The sequence below is a fragment of the Podarcis cretensis genome (genome assembly GCF_951804945.1).
Source record: "Podarcis cretensis genome assembly, chromosome: 1".
NCBI classification, from domain to species: domain Eukaryota; kingdom Metazoa; phylum Chordata; class Lepidosauria; order Squamata; family Lacertidae; genus Podarcis; species Podarcis cretensis.
In genome coordinates this window covers 87,415,693-87,437,767 of record NC_137170.1, presented here as the reverse complement: position 1 = coordinate 87,437,767, position 22,075 = coordinate 87,415,693, and the positions used below count along the sequence as shown (strand labels likewise).

Genomic DNA, 22,075 nt, shown 5'->3' with positions numbered 1-22,075 from the left:
ATTACAGCCAGTGCTTTTTTTTCTGGGCGTATGCATACCCCCCAAAATTCTGTGAATCTTTGTACTTTTGTCCATTTACTATTTATTTTTCCTGATTTGAACTATAAAATGGTGATTTTCTTGAGTCAAAATGAGAGTATCGGTAAGCATTTTTAGGGAAAAAAGCAAACAGGCTTATTGACTCCCCTCACTCTCCCTGAGGAAATATATAAAGACTAATCCCTGGCATGATAACTGGCTGCACTAAAACCCATAAGTAGGAAATAGTATCCAGAACCCATCTAGTCCATTAGCTAGGAATAAATATCAGGTTAAATATGCTTCAACTACTCTGGGAAAGATTCCTTTTTGCCTCTTTTTGCAAGTTATTTGGCTTCATTCCAAGAACTTGCTTCTCTGCCAAAACCTTTAGGGTTGTGTGTGTCTGTGTGTGGTTTTGTACTGAATGTTTGTTTTGCTATGTTTCTCATTGTGGTGGGATTTCAATGTCCTAATATAGCGTTTGCTTCTTTCCCCCATTCCCAAACCATGCTCCTGGCATAGCTGTTTACATATCCGAAAGTTTTTCCCCCGTCATCAAGCCTGACCTATTCTTTCAGTGATCTCACATCCCCTTTCACTTTCCAAAGCTGGTACTTTCCACTTCACCCCCTCCTTCACAGTATCCCTTGACCATCCTCAGGGCCCACGGGCATGATCTGGGCCCACTCCCAGATGAGGCCTAGCCGTTGCCTAGCAGAACGGAACTGTTGCATCCCATGACTGGCTTGTTCCCGCCCCACAAGAGATTTCTCACTGACAAGAGGAATCCACAGCTGTTCCAAAATGGGAGCTGGAGGAGGGCAAGGGGGAAACGGGGAGGGAACAGTGGGATGATGTCAACACTCAGGGATACAAATAGCCAGAGCTCAGATCCCCGTCCCGACTCTGACTTGCTCACCCAGAGCAGCTGTTCTCTCTCTGCCTCCGTCCTGTCCAGCCGCCACCATGAGCCAATCCTACTCCTCCAGCCAGAGACTCTCCTCATACCGCCGCACCTTTGGTGCTGGCTCAGCCTCACCTTCCTTCCCGCGCGCCTCCTTCGGTAGCAAGGGCTCTTCTTCCAGCTCCGTCTCCTCTCGGGTCTACCAAGTGTCCCGCAGCGCCGCGCCACCCAGCCTGTCCAGCTTCCGAGCCAGCTATTCGGCCCCACTACGCTCAGCCTACCAGGGTGCCGGCGAGCTCCTTGACTTCTCCCTGGCCGATGCCATGAACCAGGAGTTCCTGCAGACGCGCACCAACGAGAAGGTGGAGCTGCAGGAGCTCAACGACCGCTTCGCCAACTACATTGAGAAGGTGCGTTACCTGGAGCAGCAGAATGCACTCATGGTGGCCGAAGTCAACCGGCTCAAGGGAAAGGAACCCACGAGGGTGGCCGAGATCTACGAAGAGGAGCTGCGGGAGCTGCGGCGCCAGGTGGAGATGCTGACCAACCAGAGAGCACGTGTTGATGTGGAGAGGGACAATCTGCTGGATGACCTCCAGAAGCTGAAGCAGAGGTGAGATTAAGGTGCCAGCATCCCCTCCCCTCCCCATGCTTGCTTGAGTAGCTGGGGCTCTTTCCTTGTCCTGAGCAAGAGGCCTTCCTTGACCAGAAGCAGAGTGAACAGGGCAAGGCAGGGCATATTCACTTTGCGGCTGTCATCATCTCCCATCCCTGGCCTTTCAAAAAGAAATACAGAGGCTCGGCTACCTTTTGCCACCCTTGACCAGGGCCTTGGCTAGTGAGTGTCTTGCCTATGCACTGGGCATCCTTCACCCTGATGCTGTCCTTTTCTCCAAACTACCCTACTCTGGCCCAAACTGCCATCAGCACTCACTCCAGTCCTTGGCCAAGACTCCAATCCCTTTCATGGAAGGTGTTCTCCTTCTTTGTAGAAAGTTGATCTTAAAGGCCTTGACACCCAAGGGCTTCTAGATAACTGATGCCCTAGAACTGTGCTCTATGTCAGACAAGTGGGTCATTTTCCTAAGGCACAGCAAAAACAAGCATCTCTTCCCCATATAGGCTCCAAGACCCCATGCCAAGTTGCTTATTCTTAGAACAGGGTTTAGGGTGTGTCCAGTGATGGTCCAGACTTCTCTGCCGCACCAGCCCTGCCTCTCACTTTTAAGCTTCTTTTAAATCTTTATAAACACAAGAAGCCCAGATGGTTTGGTAAAACGTAGACATTTGTTGTAAAGAGGCACAATCAGGTTTAAGTGCAACTATTTCTGTCTAAGATGAAAGGGTCTTTAGAAATTTTTACACTCGTTTAGAGAGTTATATATTTTAAAGACACAGTGTGCTGATGAGACTATCTGTTCCCAAGCCAAGAAACCCCACCACTGCTTTTATTGAGCTAAGGGGACCAAATTGTGTTCGTTAAACACTTGTTTTGATTTGGAAGATGTGGATAACTGAACACATGTATGCCTGTACCAGATGCACACACATGCAGGTTGTGTTTAATGCTTCAGTATTAGATACTGAGGTTTGTTCTCTCATGAGAATAAATCTTGTCTGAATTTCCAACCAAAAGTGACTGTTATGCCCTCACTATTTGAGACGAAAACTATTTGACACTTGGCCTGCAAATAGCTGCTTACACTTCTTATCAGATCACCTCTTGTCCTCTCTTTTGATAAGCTGAAGAGACTGAGCACCTTACTCCTAAGCTTATCTCTCATTCCTAAGGTCACTCTTAAGCCTTTTCTCTGTCTGTTACAAACTGTTCATTTACATCCCAGCTCCAGACAGGATCTACCAATCACAGGCCTATAAAATGGCCATAATAGTAGCCTACCTCAAACAATTGGTGTAAGGTCTAATTGAGATAAGAAAACTTTGCAAGCTTTACCCTGATCCCTAGGAATAGGGTAGGCTTTAAAAATAACCAACTCCAAGCTCCAAACATGTGCACAGATATTTGTGGGATGGCTATAAGATCTTGTTTCCAGATTTTGCTCTCGTCCTTCAATTATTATGCTGAAGAGCTGCAGCAGGTACAGTGGTGAGGATGCTAACTTACTCAGCTAACTTACATCATTAATTGTCTAAGCCAGGGATGGAAAACCTGTAGCCCCCCAGATGAGTTTTTTCTTTCATAGAATTGTAGAGTTGGGAGGTACCACAAGGGTCATCTAGTCCAACCCCCTGCAAGACAGGGATCTTTTGCCCCACATGGGGGTTGAACCCACAACCCTGAGGTTAAGAGTCTCATGTTGTACACCCTGAGCTATATGGGCTGTTGGACTCCAGTTTCTCAGTCAGTATGGCCCATGATAAGGAGTGATGGGAGAATTTCAACAACATCCAGAGGACCACAGGTCTTCATCCGGTGCCAATCCTGATTTATTTCCGTCTCAGCAATCTCTCTCCTAGCTCTTCAGCGGCAAAGCATTACTTGTTATTGGGAAGGGCACCATTCCCTGCAGCTCATCCTATTTATTCGGCCTAGTTCCCATCTGTACCAGCCCCCAATACCAAGGGTTGGCTATGCAAGTACAGGAGCAGCTGCCCCTGGTGGGACTTCCACCTTTTTCTCCTGTGGGAAGCTCCATGCCAGCATTCACCAACACCTTTCAGATGTTTGGACTACAATTCCCATCTGCCCCAGGGAGGGCAGTCATGCTGGCTGTGCCTGATAGGAGTTGTAGTTCAAAAATTCTAGTGAAGGTTGCAAGGTTTAATTCAAAAACTCCGGTGAAGGTTGCACTATATCTTTAGCAGCTACATAGGACACAAGAAATGCAGCTGTTTCCGTGCAGAGATGCAATCACTGAGAAAGCCAGACTTGCTGAGTTTCTGCCTGCCACTGTTGCAACCACAAACCATAAATTCCAGGTCAGGGCAAGAAGAACCATGTAGATCACTAGGTACAGGACTTCTGAGCTTGAGTCAAAATGAAGAAGAATAAAGTCAACTTCAGGCCTGCAAGTGAGTCACAAGCAGCACCAAACAGTGAAACAAGGACTACTTCAACACTTCCCCCCCTCCATTAAACCAGCCTTCTATGTAGCAATGGATTCTGGGTAATACTGGGTAATAATTCAGGGCCTGGGGTGAGAAAGTTTAAACAGCCTCTTAGAAATGTAAGCCCTTGAGGGGGAAGCATCTTAGTATCTTCCTTTCATGAAGGATGAAGCCTAGTCCCCCAAAACCATGGCCAGCTTGAGGGAATCGGACACTCTAGATTTTCTCCTCCTGATTTAGCTCCCTTATGACAGACAGGGCACAACTGGGCACAGCCGGAAACAGGGAATGCTGAGCCATCAAGACTGGGCACGTTGACAGGAAATCCTGGCATTTCAGAAGGATAAAGAAAGGAGAAATCATGATGGAGGGTCCCGGGAAGCAAAGACCTCTCCCAGGCCACACTGGGGGAAGTCTGCATGACAAAGCTACGCCCGCTGAACTGCCCTCTTCTGCGCAACTTTGAAAGTTGCAAGAGCCCTGATCCTTTTGGTGCCCCAGTTGTGGTCACATCCACACATATTTAGAGCACACTTATACCACTTTTAACAGTCATGGCTTCCCCCAAGGAATCCTGGGAACTGTAGTCTGTGAAGGGTGCTGGGAACTGCATCTCTGTGAGGAGGTCTCTTAACAACTCTCAGCACCCTTAACAAACTACAGTTGGGGGAAGTCAGACCTGCTAAAGTAGTATGAGAGTGCTTTAAATGTATGTTGCAGGCGTGGCCTGTGATTGAACACTTTTGCAGTGAACTGTGAACTCCATGGCCCTTTGTAACCACAGGGAAGAAGCTGGTCCCTCTGCTTGAGGGTTAAATGCACTAACAGAGCACCCACTCTCGTTGGAAGTATAGTAAATCAGCCACATTAGGATAGTCTACCAAGAGTACTACACAAACACTGATGCTGTAGTAGTCGTAGGTAGCTTTTTCAAGTCTGGTCCTGGATGTCAGAAGCTTAGAACAGTCTGGGGCCAGGGCCTTGCAGCCGCCACTGTAGAGTATGTGGGGGCTTGATGTGTGGAGTTCAATAGTAAAGGGGTCAGTATTTGCCAGAAACTGGATCCCAGTGCTGTCTGTGATCAGAGTTTCAGATGCCCACAGCCTGCCCTTAGTGTCCAAATCTCCCCCTAGGTGATGTCACGCATCTTCCATGTCAAAATGCCTGGAAGACCATCCCTAGCATTCTGGCTCCTCAATGGCATTCCACCTGTCCCCATATCTTTATAGCTTGTGCCATGCCTTTGCCATTTCCCAGTACCCCAGGCTGGGGGTCCACATTATTCCCTGGAATTCCAGTCTGGAGACCCCTCCCCTCTCAGCACTTGTTCCATGATTCTTCTTTGTAGTCTCTGCCCTGTCCCATGCTCCAGGCCCGCCTCTGTGCAGCCAAGCACTGCTACCCTAAAAGGGAAGGGGGAGTGAGCATTATCCACAAGTGAGCTCATGCCTTTTGTGCCTGGGCCTTTGACTATAACAGGCAATGAGAGGACATGTTCCAGCTCCCATCCCTGCCTGGCTCCCAGCCAGATCCCACTCCACCCCCTGGAATGCAAGAGAATCGCTCATTCCAGACGCACACATCACTCCTGCTGCTTGGATGGAGTCACAGGTCACGGGCTCTGGGGGAGCCACACACAGGCTTTAGCCCCCTGGGATGTGTGTGTGCAATGCAGTGTTATATATCCAGGCCTTGGAGGGCCTGGTTCATCTGTCAGTCTGACACCCCTCCGTTCTGCCTCACTCTCCCAGGCTGCAGGAGGAGATTCATCTCAAGGAAGAAGCGGAGAACAACTTGGCTGCTTTCCGAGCTGTAAGTCCAGACCTTACCTGGGTTGCCTCTGCTGTGGTCAGTTGGGGGGTGGGTAAGTGGGTGTGAAGGAGAAAAATGCTCATGAAATAACAGGGCGAGTCTTGCTCCATCGAAAGTCAATGGTCCCACTGTCTGACAGAGGCTGTTTGAGCACCATATTCCAAACAGCAAAGTTTTCCTTGTAGGAGCATTCACAAGGTCTGGGAAGAATGTATTGTTTCTCTCACCCCTTCTGCTCAGCTTCTTCCTAAAGTTTAGTGCCACCGTTAAATTAATGCAGCACCCTCTACTGTTTTACATTCTCTCTCTCACTCACTGTATAGTGCAACATCAGTTAACAATCCAACATGTATAACCTTTGGGTGTGAAGTTTTGTTCTGGACTGAAGTTTTCAGTCATTCTGGGGTACCTATAGCAAAATGGGTGTTGAGGGGCTCCCTCATGGGTACAGATCTTCAGATTAAGGGAGGTATACTACTACTACTACTACTACTAATAATAATAATAATAATAATACATGTATCAGCTCCCTTTAAGTGGTGTTCAGCAGGGTCAGGCATGAGTGCCAGAAAATGAGTGTCCTGCTCCTAGTTCAGGAATTGTGGACTGGCCCTGAGGGACAGCTCGTCCCACGCATTTCCTAAACTTACGACTGGCTAAATTCCCAGATGTTGTTAGTTAGCGATCGGAGGGGCAGCTTCATGGTCTTTTCACAAGCAAATAGTTAAACATAAGCATCTTTTCTCCTTAACATATTTGTGCCACAGTAACAGTGAAAAATGACCATGAAACTGGGAAAGTATCACTGAGAGGAAGGAACTCCAAGTGCTTGAATAAAGATTTATTTCAAGCTCAACACATTTTGGAATAATCCTTTTGGAGATTTGCACTCCTGATCAAGTACATAAACCACTTTAATAACTTGTATTGGAAAAAAGCATCCAAAATGACATCTACACAAACTACTAGAACCAGTAGCCTTTGCAGTTGGGTGTTGCTTCTATGCAGGCACCTGACTGCACAGGCAACTGGTTCTAGTTTATAAAAAGATGCTTTTTGGAAGAGTTACTATGGTGGTTTGATGCACTTCATCGGGTTTGCTATTCAGAATGTGCCTCCAAATAAGCATTATTCCAAAACATGTCAGGCCTGAAATAAATGTTTCTTCAAGGACCTGGAGTTCCTTCCTCTCCACCTCACCCCCTAAAATAGTGGCCAGCCTCTACTGCATTTATTACCCTTGAAACCAAGTCTCCTTTTTTCTGCCATCACAGGATGTTGATGCAGCCACTCTGGCCCGCATTGACTTGGAGAGACGTATTGAGTCACTGCAGGAAGAAATTGCATTCCTCAAAAAGGTGCACGAAGAGGTAAGTGTGTATCTTTGTAAGTGCCCTTGCAGCTCCTTCCTTAAAATGACGGCTGCCATAAGGGGAGTGGCAGATGGAAAGAGGGGGAGTCATTGAAGGGGATGGTGACTAAGTAGGAGTGGAGATGCAGGTTTAGCTATAGGGATGTGGGTGGAACATGGGGTTGTATGGGAACATGTTACTATGCTATAAGACTTATCAGTCTAGCCCTACTTGCACTGGTCCTGATCTTCTGCTGCCATTGGTTCCTCCAGGAAATCAGAGAGCTGCAATCACAGCTACAAGAGCAGCAAGTCCAGGTGGAGATGGATGTGTCCAAGCCAGACCTGACAGCAGCACTGCGTGATATCCGTGCCCAGTATGAGACCATTGCTGCAAAGAATATCTCTGAAGCTGAGGAATGGTACAAGTCCAAGGTATGGGACACCCACTCTCCTAGGAAACAAGTTGCATTGGCAGTGGGGTCAGGGGAGCTTTGTGCGGGCTGTTGCTTATGGTATGGTAAAGGTTTGTTTCTTATATTAATCTGCACACACACCTTATCTTATCCCTTCTCTCTGCATATAGGTGTCTGACCTGACCCAGGCAGCAAATAAGAACAATGATGCCCTGCGCCAAGCCAAGCAGGAGATGATGGAATATCGGCACCAGATACAGTCATACACCTGTGAGATTGACGCGCTCAAGGGCACGGTGAGGTGCCATGCCAAGTTGATGGCAGAGTCAGATCACGTATTCAAGTATTTCCCATTGAGCAACATTTGCCCCCACGTCAATTGATGTTAATCACTTTTTACTAATGTCACGAATTAGTGATAGTGAGGCGTAAGAGACCTGTGCAAGACACAAAAAGGACTCTTGATTTTACCAGGCTGCATTTCTGTGTTGATGGCTGATGTGATTGCCATTCGCAGCCCTTTTGAGAGGGCCTGTAGCTCAATGATCAAACACATATTATGCACAACTGAGGTCCCAGCTTCAATCTCGGGCATCTACAGCTAAAGGATCTCATGTGGAAGGACTAGTAAACACCTCTGGATGAGATACTAAAGTCCCTGCCAGTCAAAATAGAGATCGGGGTAGCCAATATGGTGCCCTCCAGATGTTGGAATCTACCTCCCATGTCCAATGGGATATGTCATCCCACAAAATCTGGAGGGTCTGTTTTGCACTTCCTTGAAATTCAGCATACTGGAGGTGGAACAGAGTTGTTCTTTTCTGGGCTTTTGTGGAAGCTCTGGCTTCTTGAGTCTTGCCTCCTTTCTTGATTGCCAGTCCTGTTCTCCCACTCTGCAATTTCCCCTCATTCATCAAGTTTAGTTCTTACTCCTCTAAAATGCTGTAACCCATCCTCATCCTGCTGCTATGATTTTCATCAGATAACTGCAGCTAGAGAACAAAGAATCTGAGAGGTGACTATTGTTCTCCTACGCAGACACATACAGGGGTTCTGAAGTGCTTATTTCCCCATTTTTTGCTTCCAGAACGACTCCTTGATGAGACAGATGAGGGAGATGGAGGAACGTTTTGCTGGCGAGGCCGGCACTTATCAGGACACCATCCAGAGGCTTGAAGAGGAGATCCGACACTTGAAGGATGAGATGGCAAGGCACCTGCGCGAGTACCAGGACCTGCTCAATGTCAAGATGGCCCTTGATGTTGAGATTGCCACTTACCGCAAGCTGCTGGAGGGTGAAGAAAGCAGGTGAGTGCTGCCCCCCCACCTGCAATTTTTCAGGCCTGGGACATGCATTTGGGCACTGTCTGACAGTTTAATCCCAGATATATTTGCTCTGAGGAACTGCAAGCAGCAGATTTTGAGCAGCTGACCCTGCGGTCCTAGTGTGGTGGTGAGGCACAAAGGCCCATTATATTCCTTGTGTTTCCTAACAGCAAAGATGGACTGTAGTTGGGAAGAAAATTTGCTCTTCTATGGTGACATATGATTTAATGCTCATCCAGACTTCTACTTGTCCCACCACGTCCCCTGGGAAAACTTGATCTTTACTGTTGAATCAAAGCAAACGTCAGTTGGGTTTTCCTCTGATTCAATGCCAAAGAGCAGGTATTCCTGGAGAAAGCTGTGGGGCAAACAGAAAACCATTCGGACCTGTGTTTTCTAGGCATGGGGCAAGTGGACGTGTGGACAAGCCATAAGTTAACCTTCAGCTGTGAAAGAAAGAGGCTAGCTAATATCTCAAAGGTCAAATTGCACCTTGTTTCCCCCCCCCCTTTTGCTAAATATGTTGGTGTACTGACGGCAGAAGGTGGAGCATAGTGATTGTTGGTTCAGGGCTGTTAGACCAAAGGGAGTCTGAGTAGGAAGAAGTCCGTGGCTGAACTGACTCTCTTCCTCTCCTTTTCTGTGTAGAATTTCACTGCCCATTCAGACTTTTTCTGCAATCAACTTCCGAGGTAAGTTACATAATGCCTGTGTGCATTATGCATTTGGTAAAAGAAAGAGGGGGACGGGGAATGTTAATGTGTTCACTTAAAAAGAAAAAAGAGAAGAGCAGCAGTTGAAGAGTCAGGCCCAATTTAGGGAGCATCAAATGGTGGTGAGTTACATGCTAAATATCCCTGCTAGCACCAGCATATGCAAGGGAATGGAGCCATTTGGAGGGCAAAGTGGGGAGGGAGGGGTGTTTTTCTGTTAAAAAGTGTGCCTCTCCCAACATGCCCCCCCCCCCAAGTTCCAGACATGCATTTGCAAGGGTAAATGTGGCTGAAAGTACCCAGTAGATGGACTGAAAGTAGTACCTTGGTTAAGGCTAGGGGTTAAGTTTCAGCGGAAGAGAAGGAGGTGGAGGAAGGATGAAGCATTTCCTTCCACCCTCCACTTCTGGATTTCAAATCCACCTCCAAAACGGATTTGCCCTACAGCTGAAAATCCTACAACTAACACTTGGTGTTCTGTTACATGCATTTGTACACAACAAGTAGTTCTACCTGGAGATGTTCTGACTGCCTCCTGAGCTGAACAGACCCCATCTCTCCCTCTGAGCGCCCCCAGTGTCCTTCTGACGCATTTGTTCTGCACTGACATCATGAGCTGATGCCAGCAGATATGACCACTGCTTTTCAAATAATATATCAAAGCAACAACAACTCCCCATGTATAAAACTAAATTATAAAGGCTGAAATTCAATGCAATACAATATTTACTCAATACCATGACATGTTATTTTAGCTATGTAACAAACCGTTGCAAGTCCATCACATATCAGCATCCAGTTCTGTGTTCTGAGACTTCTGCTCTTCACCCAAATGCATGTTCCCTTAGAAGATTATTCAATCAATAATAGGTTATTCAAACATTTCATTTGGCAAAAGTTCAAAGCCAAATCAGTATCATTGTTGTTGTTTCCAATTCTGACTCCGACCTTGGCTTGGAGCTGCTGCTGAAGCTGAGCCAGCAGCTGGGTTTGGAGATGGCTTGCTTTGCCACAAGTGGGTAGTGCTATATTTGGTTGGGAAGGGAAAGAGGAGGTGCACGATGTGGGGGGTGACTTACGTTCATGCCAGATTTTTGGACCCCTTGATTGGATGATGCCAGAGCCACCTTCCTCAACTTGTGGGCTGGACTACAACTCCCATACCTCTGATCGTACACCATGCTAGCTGGAGTTTATGGGAGCTGCAGTCCCAGACTTCTGGAGAGGACATCCTTAGGGAAGACTGTGCTAGAGCAATGCCAAAGGTGGTCTGTGGTTAAATGAATAACTGCACTGTGTGCCAAGGTGGCAAAAGAGTGTTTGCATCAGTGCGTGTGCATCCATAAGATGAAGCTGGGAGAGAACAGGGAAGGAAAGGGACTCCTTTTTGTTCTGCAATTTCCATAATGTGACCATCTTCTAAGTTAATATACAGTGGTACCTTTGTTCTTGAACTTAATCCGTTCCGGGAGTCTGTTTGACTCCTGAAACCGTTCAAAACCCGATGGTGCAACTTCCAATTGGATGCAAGAGCTTCCTGCACTCAAGCGGAAGCCGTGTCGGACATTCAGCTTCCACAAACGTTCGCAAACCAGAACCCTTACTTCCGGGTTTGCAGCATTCGGGAGTCAATTTGTTCAGCAACCAAGCCATTCGGGAACCAAGGTCTGACTGTACGGGATGAGTGAAAACGAAGGCAGGGTTAAATGGGGGAACATGCACTTATGTACAGTGGTTGTGGGGTGCTCACAGCTGAATGTGCCTATGACTACAGAGGCATGCACCCATGTGGACCGGAGGAAGGTGTGCCTCTCTTAGTGACTTTCGAAACCACAGTGGGAGATGGAAATTGTAGAAAGTTGAGCTGGTCTAGGGATGGAAGCTGATACTACCGCCAGGAAGAGGAGGCTTGTGCAAGGACTGGCATGTTATGAAAGAGGGAAAGGTGTTCTAGGAGGAAGAGGCTCTCAGCCACAGCCTGACGCTTTTTATTGACCTTGCTCCATCTTCATACAGCAACCTGAGCACAACCACCAGCAATTACTGATGTCTCTTTTCTCTCCTATGTACAGAAACCAGCCCAGAGCAGCGAGGCTCTGAGGTCCACACCAAAAAAACAGTGACCATCAAAACCATTGAGACACGCGATGGGGAGGTGAGTGGGCAGACCTGGAGAATAATAATAATAATAATAATAATAATAATAATAATAATAATAATAATAATAATTTATTATTTGTACCCCGCCCATCTGGCTGGGTTTCCCCAGCCACTCTGGGCGGCTTCCAACAAGGATGAAAAATACACTAAAATGTCACATATTAAAAACTTCCCTGAACAGGGCTGCCTTCAGATGTCTTCTGAATGTCAGGTAGTTGTTTATTGCTTTGACATCTGATGGGAGGGCATTCCACAGGGTGGGCGCCACTACTGAGAAGGCCCTCTGCCTGGTTCCCTGTAACTTGACCTCTCGCAGTGAGGGAACCGCCAGAAGGTCCTCGGAGCTGGACCTCAGTGTCCGGGCAGAACGATGGGGGAGGAGACGCTCCTTCAGGTATACTGGACCGAGGCCATTTAGGGCTTTAAAGGTCAGCACCAACACTTTGAATTGTGCTCGGAAACGTACTGGGAGCCAATGTAGGTCTTTCAAGACCGGTGTTATATGGTCTCGGCGGCCGCTCCCAGTCACCAGTCTAGCTGCCGCATTCTGGATTAGTTGTAGTTTCCGGGTCACCTTCAAAGGTAGCCCCACATAGAGCGCATTGCAGTAGTCCAAGCGGGAGATAACCAGAGCATGTACCACTCTGGCGAGACAGTCTGCAGGCAGATAGGGTCTCAGCCTACGTACCAGATGGAGCTGGTAAACAGCTGCCCTGGATACAGATTTGACCTGTGCCTCCATGGACAGCTGTGAGTCCAAAATGACTCCCAGGCTGCGCACCTGGTCCTTCAGGGGCACAGTTACCCCATTCAGGACCAGGGAATCCTCCACACCTGCCCGCCTCCTGTCCCCCAAAAACAGTACTTCTGTCTTGTCAGGATTCAACCTCAATCTGTTAGCCGCCATCCATCCTCCAACCGCTTCCAGACACTCACACAGGACCTTCACCGCCTTCACTGGTTCTGATTTAAAAGAGAGGTAGAGCTGGGTATCATCTGCATACTGATGAACACCCAGCCCAAACCTCCTGATGATCTCTCCCAGTGGCTGCATGTAAATGTTGAAAAGCATGGGGGAGAGGACAGAACCCTGAGGCACCCCACAAGTGAGAGCCCAGGGGTCTGAACACTCATCCCCCACCACCACTTTCTGAACACGGCTCAGGAGGAAGGAGCGGAACCACTGTATGACAGTGCCCCCAGCTCCCAGCCCCTCAAGACGGTCCAGAAGGATGTTATGGTCGATGGTATCAAACGCCGCTGAGAGATCCAGCAGAACTAGGAAACAGCCAGGGAAGCCAGGGAGGTAGAATGGGGGAGACATGCAAACCGATGATCAGTTCTCAGGATTCCTTGGGGAAAGTCGTGTTGAATGTGCTTTAAAGATATGGTGTGCATTAGGACTGAATCCCTCTCTTTCTTTCTCTTCCTTTGTCTAGGTGGTGAGCGAAGCCCTCCAGCAGCAGCACGAAATGCTGTAGATCTTTTCGTCCCCAGAGAGGCAACTGGCCCATCTCAAAACCCTCTCCCCTACCGCGTGCAAAGGCCCGGGGTTGCTAGCTCCCACGCAGTCTCCCATTCACCCATTCTGTGACGGCACCACTTGGAAAACCTCACACACCCAGCCGCATACATACACGTGTGTGTGTGCGCGTGCGTGCGCATGGCTCTCCCTGCACCCCATTTCCCAACGCCTTTCTCTTTCTGCTCCCCTTCTGTTTTTCCTGTCCCAGAAGCTGCAGGTGGATGTGGCTAGGAACACTGAAAGAGAGGGGCAGCTGTGTATGTGTGTGTGCATCAATGCATATGTTCCTGTGCCCTTTCTGTGTTGGGGGTGGGGAGGTTTCCTGCTGCAATAGGGTCTGAAGCTCTGGCCGCCGACTGCAGTGTCGATCTCTCACCCATGCACCATGCAGGCACTGACTCTCCACCAACATGCCCTGACGACAGCCATGTGTGAAGCTTCACCCCCAGCCTGAGTGCCGCCACAGGCCCCCTGTCCCCTCAAGGCCCGTCTGCTGCAGCAGAAATGTGCCTGGTCTGCAGGCTATGAGGGGACAGGGGAAGGAGGCAGGGGAAGCTGGCACAGCCCAGAGGACGGAGATGAGCCAATTGCCCAGCCTTGCCTCCGAGACCAAAGCCACAGTGCGCCTCTCCTCACCCCACCTCCTGCAGTGGAGCAGGACTCCTTGCCTGGAGGGTTGTGGGGAGGGGCTTGTTATCTCTAGCTTCAGTGAATGTCAGTCCCTCCAAGGAAGCAGCTCTCCTGATCTTCTTAGCTTGCAGTTTTGGCTTCAGACAAGCGCTTACCCTCCCACCCATGCTGGGATTTCCTGCCAGGGCAGCGGGCAGAAGGTTGGGAGGGTTGGGCCCCCTTAAAGCAGGAAGTGAGTGGGACTGCTTAGGGTAAATGAACCCACACCTGCTGCAAAGCAAAGCTCCTAAACTTGGGGTGTGAGCTATGGGAAACACCAAGGAGGGAAGAATAGCACCGATGGGTGCCAGCTAGAGGCATCCCTGTCTTGAGTGTTATCCCCATCCTAGATCCCAATCTCTCTTGTAGGGGCTGCTGCATACAAGGGGCCATTTACAGGAGCTGGAGAAGATAAGAGAAGGAACTGGCAGGTGATGGATTTGGGGAGAGAGAGAGCAAGAGTGTGAAAAAAAATGGTGGGTGTGTGAGTGAAAGAGGAGGGAGGAGATGGAGAGATGCTGTGTGCCCCTGACCCTCCCACCCCAGCACGCCCCTGGCTCTGCCAAGTGATTAATAAACTATGGAGCACAAAATTGGTGGTCTGTGTCTTTTCCTGTCCCGTTGCATGCCTTTGGCTGGGCGAATCTTATCCCATGTGATCACACACAATTCTTTATCAATAATGATGATAAAAGCCTTGTCTGGTCAATGTTCAATCAAAACCAGGCTTCTGTGCCTTCCGAGAACTGTGTGACACACAATGGCTTGATTGAACCGTCTCCTCCGTTGGTAGTGCTAGAGATGGGAGAAGCAGCACCCAGCTAGACTTCTCTCTGCCATGCAGCTGTTACAAGCACATAGATGTGCCTCAAAGTCAGACAGGAGCAACCGTACATGAACCTACACTCTGTACTGCAGCCCAAGGTCTCCTGGATATCCCCTTGCCCAGGAAGAAAGGGGTCCATCCTCCCATGAGCCCCACAATACTGGTTTACTTTACAGCAGGGATGGGGTGCCTGTGGTCCTCCAGGTGTTGTTGGACTCCAGCTCCCATCAGCCCCAGCCAGCAGGGCCAATGCTTTATAAGGCTGTTGGAAGGATTGCTGCTAAGATAATGCATGGGAAGCACTTCCATTCTTCAAAGTGCTATGCAAATCTTAAGGACTGTTATTTATAACTTCAGGTTTGAGGATGCTTCATGGCATTCCTGAAACGGGCTCTCCTGTGTGACAAAAGGAATACTTGGAATACTTCTGTGCATAAAAGATGAATCTAGGTGTAACCCTTCCCCTCCTGAGTAATCTATTTGCTGATTTTAAAATACGAATGCAGCCCAAGCAGTGGGAGATTTGACTTATATCTGCAAACAAAAGAAAAGTGGGCTTCACCAAAAGCAGCAAAAACGCAACAGGCAAAGCCAATGGATGCAGTTACAATGTAATGAATAATAATTCCCAGGCTGCTTTGAACATCTTTGTAAGACATATGTATTGACAACCATATAATTAAAAAAACAACCTTCCAGCATTAATCATCAACAATAAAAGAACCAAATACTTATCATACTGTAGTATTGCTACTTTCCTGTAACAAACATGTTCGTTTCTGAAATTGGTCTTGCAATCAACAAGTTACCCTTTCACGACTAACACATAAATATACATCTGTGACAGAAGGCTGTCTCTGCACAGAAACTTCCTTCCTAAGTATTTAGGCAGTACAAAAATTCATTTTGACAGTTGAAATATTATCAGTTGTCACACTGAGAATATTAATAACATGCAATGTTTGTTGATGCATAATATAGTTGCAAAAACTAATGTGACTTTACTTTTAGTAACACTATTCTGGAAATTCAAGAGCAAATTACAAACGTCCACTGGCCTATTGTAGGCCAGTGATTCACGGAAAGCCGTCACTGACCATGAGCTGAAAATATTCAACAAGTATATGTGCATGTATGTGTTTATGCATGTATACGGTATATGGAAACATGTGTATGCATATGCTCTCTGTCTCACACACACACACACACACACACACACACACACACACACCAGCATGGGGCCAGAAGAGCCACAGTTTTAAAATCAATAGATCACCTGGATTTTGAATCAATAAGAGTCTTTGTATCCATAACTCTAATGTCTTGGATCAACATTAATTTGATTATATGAAATACTACAGATGTTGGGATGCTGCATGGCTGAGCAGGTAATGTTTAATAATCTCTCATATTCTTTATTAAAATGGGTGTATCTTTTGATGAAGCTTTCTTCCATCCACTTAATAAGTACATTATATATCCGCTATGTACATGAACTAATATATGTACTGACAGCTGTGTTGTCTTCTGGATTGCTAAGCACAAAACGTCCACTTTGTACCCAGGATTTCTATATCTCCCCTCCCAGTCCAATGTTGTGCACAAAGATGTACCACCGGCAACTGTCGGGTGAATTACAGAACCGCGCTGGTACCCAAAGAAGAATTCTGAGTTCACACACTTGATATTTGCCTTCCCTGCTCTCTTTTGTTCTCTAAGTATGCCAGCTTTCCATGAATGAACTGCCCCATGCTCTGAGGATTTTCACTAGCATCCGTTAAGATGGCAATGGCTCTCTAGGGGTTCAGGCAAGGAGTTTTTCCCAGCCCTACTTGAGATGGGTAGAGATTGAGCCAGGGATGCAAAGCATCGCTGAGCGATGACCCTTCTCCATACACCCATGGGCTTTGTCTGCAATGAGAGAAGTGTTGGGGAAATGCACCAGAAGTATAAAATGATACTGCTTTGGTGCAAAGTCAGTTAACCTCCCCACAAACAAATCAGAGTGAATGCTAATTAAATAGCTAACATTTTCTAATATACCTGCAAGCAAATCAGAATGAATGCTCAATAAACAGCTTGTCGGGAAGGGCTGATGTTCTGTGGATTCCCTGTAAACAAAAGGAATGAACCACAGAGAAAGGCTATAAAAGGTCCATCTGGTGACACCCTTAGGCACATTGATCTTTTATGCTGCTGCTTTTCTGTAAGAGATTTGTCATTCTTCCCAGAATTGTTGGTTTATAAGATTAAACACACACACACCCATTTATACTTCTATACTTCCGCACACTGCCTGCATGGGAGAATACTGGGTAATGACACAAACTCTTGTGTGCCTCACACTATGCATAGGTGTCATTATTACGAGCATGTGTAGAAGTGTGGCTTCCTTTCAGAGTAATTGTATCATGTGAACCAGCACGTGGTTCATTGCTCAGGGCTAAAAAAGAATATTTGGCAGTTTTTCGTCCATGATAGAATTGCACAGAAATAGAGAATTGTAGAGTTGGCAGGGTCCCTGAGAGTCATCAAGTCCACCCCCTGCAATCACTGGATCGCTTTATTAGCTAAGCTTCCTTCGCTGGTGCAGTAACAGCCCCACCAAACACAAACTCTCATTAGCCCTGCATGTAAGCCCGTGATTTCTATCATCTTTATCTAATTTGCCAGAAGGCTCTTTTTCCTCATGTGGAATATCAGCTGCTCTCTGTTAAGAAAAAATAGGAGGGGCAGCTTTGCTCTTAGCATTTCTTGTGGGGGGTGTTTGGCATTTTCTGAAGCACTGTTCAGTTTCACCAGAGTTCCCTGGGCCCCACATAGAACTAGAGATGGAGAAATGCATTCATCACTATATTTTTCCTTGCTCTCTCTCTCTTTTCATTTGCTACACCATCTTCAAAGGCTTAAAGCCCGAGATGTGCTCATTTCCTTGACAAGGCTGAATAACAACTTTATTATATAGCACCTTTTGAGTGTTCAAAGCCCTTCACATACATTAGCTCAGAAATCCTTACAGCAAGTCTACAAGGTAGGGTCCTATTGCTGGCATCCGTCTGTCTCAAGAGACATTGGAAGCGTGAGCCATCAAAGGTAAAGTCAAACTGCTGGAGAGTTACAGTGCCTGCTGTGGAGACCAATATAGGAGAGACATGTTTTATTGCAGGTAGGGCAGATGAAGGCTTCTGGTTTCACTGCTACAGATGGACCAGTGCATTTCTTCTTTCTGTGCTCCTCCCCAGCAGTCCTTCCTCCTCTGGCCACTGCTGTGGACGCACAATCTGACTGTCTCAAGGCGCTGTGGTTGTCTGGAAGGGATGATGTCAGCCTTCATGCCATGTTTGCAGACATCTTTGTAATGCAGAGTTGGTCTGCCAACTCAGCTCCCTGTAAATCACCTCCTTGGGGATCCTGCCATCTTCGACTCTGTGAACATGACCAAGGCGGCATAAATGTCATTGAGACAGAAGTGCGAAAATGCTGGAAATGTGGGCTTGGGAGAGCACATCTTTGTTTGAGACTCTTGTCCTGCCTTAAAATTCCATTCTTACCATAGTTCTTGTTACATTACAAGTGTCGTTACGATCCTGCCAAAATTTTTAATTGTTTTCAGTGTTCTGCAAGGTAACTTATAAATTTTCCCCATTACAGTGGTACCTCAGGTTAAGTACTTAATTTGTTCCGGAGGTCCATTCTTAACCTGAAACTGTTCTTAACCTGAAGCACCACTTTAGCTAATGGGGCCTCCTGCTGCCGCCGCGCCACCAGAGCACGATTTCTGTTCTCATCCTGAAGCAAAGTTCTTAATCTGAAGCACTATTTCTGGGTTAGCGGAGTCTGTAACCTGAAGCGTATGTAACCTGAAGCGTATGTAACCTGAGGTACTACTGTACTTGTAAAAGTTTTTGTTAGCCTACTGTACAAAAGTAAAATTCACCCTTTGCTTGTGGCCCTGCCCGCCACAGGCATGTGGCCCCCAGAAGGTTGCCCAGGTCAGAATGTGGCCCTCGGGCCGAGAAATATTCCTTGCTCCTGCCCTAAATAGATTGCAGGAAGGGCTTTCACCAAGAACAGAGACGGGAAGTCATTCTGCCCCCCCCCCCCAGCAAGTCTTTTCGGAAGAGACAAGGTTCTTTTTGGGCCCAAGCGAATAACTTTTAATGCAAAAGGAGTGCAATGTATTCAAAAGATCTGCCTGATCCAATGCAGCACATCCTTTTCCCTTCTTTCATGAGATCAACTAAACTACCTGGCACAAAGGCAACCGATATCCAGCAGGTGGCAGCATAGTGCAACCCTTCTCCGGGCCTGGCACCAGGCTATGCAATAGTTCTCCACAATGGATTGAATCCCAGAGCAGGAGGAGCCTTAATTTTGATCCTTTGCTTTCATTGCGTTTTATGATTGTTGATTACTGTTATCCATCAATTTCTCTCGGGCTGGTTTTTTACAATTATCCTACATAAGGCTGTGGGCTGCTCCTGGCTCCTCCACCTGTCAGAGCCTTCTGTAGCAAATCATGTAGCTGCAACCTACACTGATTTTACCACTCTGCCAATGTTCCTCCAGTGCAGAGTTTATCCTTCCTGTTTTCTTGGCCCTGGGCTCCCCAGATTTAGCAGATGTCCCCAAAACCTTGAGCCAGCACTATCTGGCTCTGTGCCTCCCCTATTCTGTCTCTCTCCCTGCCTCCTTTTTCTTGCACTCTCAGGTCTCTGTTCTGGCTTCATCTGCCTGTGCGTCCATAACCTTCCTCTTCCTCCCTCCTTCTCCCCCTCCCTCTCTTCCCATCCATCTTTACCAGCTCTTGCCAGCCTCCCTCTCGTAATTCATTACATTTATATCATGCCCTTCCTCCAAGGAGCTCATAGTGATGTGCATTGTTTTGCCCCCTCCAATTTAATCTGAACAAAGACCCTGGGAGGTAAGCTGGGCTGAAAGATGACAGCTGCCCCAGGTGAGCGTTATGGCCGAGTGGGGACTTGCACGTTCTCTCCATTCCTTCTCCAATGCCCTAATTCTTTTTTTATCTTCCCTGGCTGTGTTTCTTATTTCTCCTCTCCCCACCCACTCCACAAACACAAAACCAGTGCTATCTTCCTTTCTGCCTCCTGCTACAAACCAGATCATATTACCTCCCACTTTCGCTTCTGGCAGTGGTGTAATAGTAAATGCTGACGTACAAGAGTCCTGAGTCATTTGTGAACCACCTTGCGATTTCTGCAAACTAAAATGCAATTTTGCAAGGACAATATGTGTTACTGTTTAAACTGCTAGTGTGAAGTAGGAACCCTATCTAAGATAAGGAAGACCATATCTAGCATCTAATTTTGTTCTGCATTCACTTTCTTCTTCTGTGCTAATCAGTTACAAAACTCTAACACCCTGTGTCCACCCATCATCCAGGCACTCTTACATCATTGTTCTTGGATTTTGAATAACTTTACAGACAGCTTTTGGAATATTTCAGTGATATCCCTTACAATATCAAATAAGAGTTTAAAGACAATGTGAATGATAAATCGTACTGTTTATGTAGTATGTTTTTAGTGAGATAGTTCATTGGTATTTCAACTTAATTCACTGGGATGCTCATTGTAGATTGATAAAAACCATATTACGGATGTTACGTTATGTTGTTATGTTATAACATTGTGCAATAAAAAATTCAATATATGGGGAAGTGCAATCTATGGAATTAATGGGTAGAATTCAACATTGCACTGTGATGGACGTTCTCTCTGTGCAAGCATTGCAGCTTGCAAGCTGGAACGATAATCTCCCTCTTCTCCCTGTGCTTTGTTTGTGGGGTCCCCCTACCGCGCAGCCAATTTGGGGGGGGGCATGAGGGTGTGCAGGGGGAGAAGTGGGAAGCCCTGTTGCATGGGGCTCATTAGCTAGGGTTGCCATATTTCAAAAAGTTAAAATCAGAACACCCCAAAAATTGTTGAGCTTTTTTTTTTACAAAAGCGCCAATTTTTCGATTGACTTGCCTAAGATCCAGGACGTATGGCAAAATCCAGATGTATAGAAGCCCTACATTAGCTGAATCCCCCCCCCCCCATACCCAGTGTGGCTGGGGAAACCCAGTCAGATGGGCGGGGTATAAACAACAACAACAACAACAACAACAAGTATTGCAATGTATTTTAGAAATATTGGAAGCAGATTAAATGAATTTATATAAATTATTAAAGTGAGATTTTGGTGATTTTGGGGGTATATGACTATGTCTAAATAGTAGTGGGTTATATAGATTAAGAAGAGTGCTATGCATACACGGTTAAGTAAGTGTGAAGCGTTATTAAATGTAGATATGGATTCTGCAGAGGATGTGAAAAAACTGTTACCAAAGGTTTTCTGTTTTGGGGAGTGGGGGTGGATAATGTTTTAAAAGATCTGTACTTCAATATTCTTGTGGCCACTGGGCTACATGGGGAAAACACACTTCCAAATTGTCACTATTTTGAGGGTGAGATCCCACGATATAATCAAGTTGCACCATTAGAGTGAATGGGGAGCTCTTGCACTACAAACCCATTTCCCCCAAAGATTGGATTTTTTTTACAGCAGGGAAAGTGGCTGGGGGAAATGCACTGGAATACGTGTGGGATCAAATGCCAGTGATAGCCATCAACCTAGATGGCTTTAAAAGAAGAATAGACAAATTCAGGGAGGAAAGCGCTACTGAGGGCTGCCAGCCACGAAGGCTATGTTGTGCCTCCACAGCTGGAGGCAGCAGTGCTTCCAAATGCTAGTTGCTGGAGACCACAGTGGAGGAGAGAGTGCTCCTGCGCTCGGATCCTGTTTGCACTTTCACCACAAGCATCTGGTTGGCCACTGTGAGAACAGGAAGCTGGACCAGGCGGGTCACTGGCCTGATCCAGCCGGGCTCTGCTTCTGTTCTTAAATCAGGACAAACGCTCAAGGAGCAGGCTGGGCCTGGAAGCTCCCATTGTCTCCCCAGCCAGTCTTCCAGGTGTCCCCAGCATGGTTTGCGTAGGGACAGGTAAGGGAGGGCTGGGCCTGAGAAGCCCCCAAGGCCTTAATATGGAAAGCCCCATCCTCCCATGTCTATCTTTGCGAGGAAAGCTAAGCCGCCCCAGTCATGCGCTCTGCTCTTCTCAGCTTGGGTCAAGGAATGTGACACATCAGATGGCAGCTGCTATTTGGGAGGAGGAGGAGCAGGGGGAGATGGGGGGGCATGTTGGAAACTGCATAGGGGCTGGGGACTCATTGGTCCTGGGCTCCACAGAAAAGAAAAAATAGGGGGATCCTTTGGG

At 47.1% G+C, this 22,075-nt stretch overlaps 1 protein-coding gene and 1 long non-coding RNA gene across 2 annotated transcripts; one reads left to right on the top strand and one right to left on the bottom strand.

Annotated features, from left to right (window-relative positions):
• The first annotated feature begins 873 nt into the window (after window positions 1-873).
• DES (desmin) lies at window positions 874-14,559 on the top strand. The gene is made up of 9 exons (XM_079947212.1): window positions 874-1,538; window positions 5,746-5,806; window positions 7,081-7,176; window positions 7,431-7,592; window positions 7,744-7,869; window positions 8,661-8,881; window positions 9,548-9,591; window positions 11,685-11,767; window positions 13,212-14,559. Exons 1-9 carry the CDS (start codon window positions 988-990, stop codon window positions 13,251-13,253), a joined length of 1,386 nt encoding a protein of 461 aa, XP_079803338.1. The 5' UTR covers window positions 874-987; the 3' UTR covers window positions 13,254-14,559.
• An 878-nt stretch (window positions 14,560-15,437) lies between these two features.
• LOC307199487 lies at window positions 15,438-21,448 on the bottom strand. The gene is made up of 2 exons (XR_013831985.1): window positions 18,678-21,448; window positions 15,438-18,193 (listed from the first exon to the last, which is right to left on the bottom strand). It is a non-coding gene; the product is annotated as an uncharacterized lncRNA (long non-coding RNA).
• Window positions 21,449-22,075: the final 627 nt, after the last annotated feature.

Coding starts and splice junctions, on each gene's coding strand:
- DES (XM_079947212.1), top strand. CDS start 988: ATGAGCCAATCCTACTCCTCCAGCCAGAGACTCTCCTCATACCGCCGC. Junction 1,539..5,745: donor CTCCAGAAGCTGAAGCAGAG/GTGAGATTAAGG, acceptor TCACTCTCCCAG/GCTGCAGGAGGAGATTCATC. Junction 11,768..13,211: donor TTGAGACACGCGATGGGGAG/GTGAGTGGGCAG, acceptor TCCTTTGTCTAG/GTGGTGAGCGAAGCCCTCCA.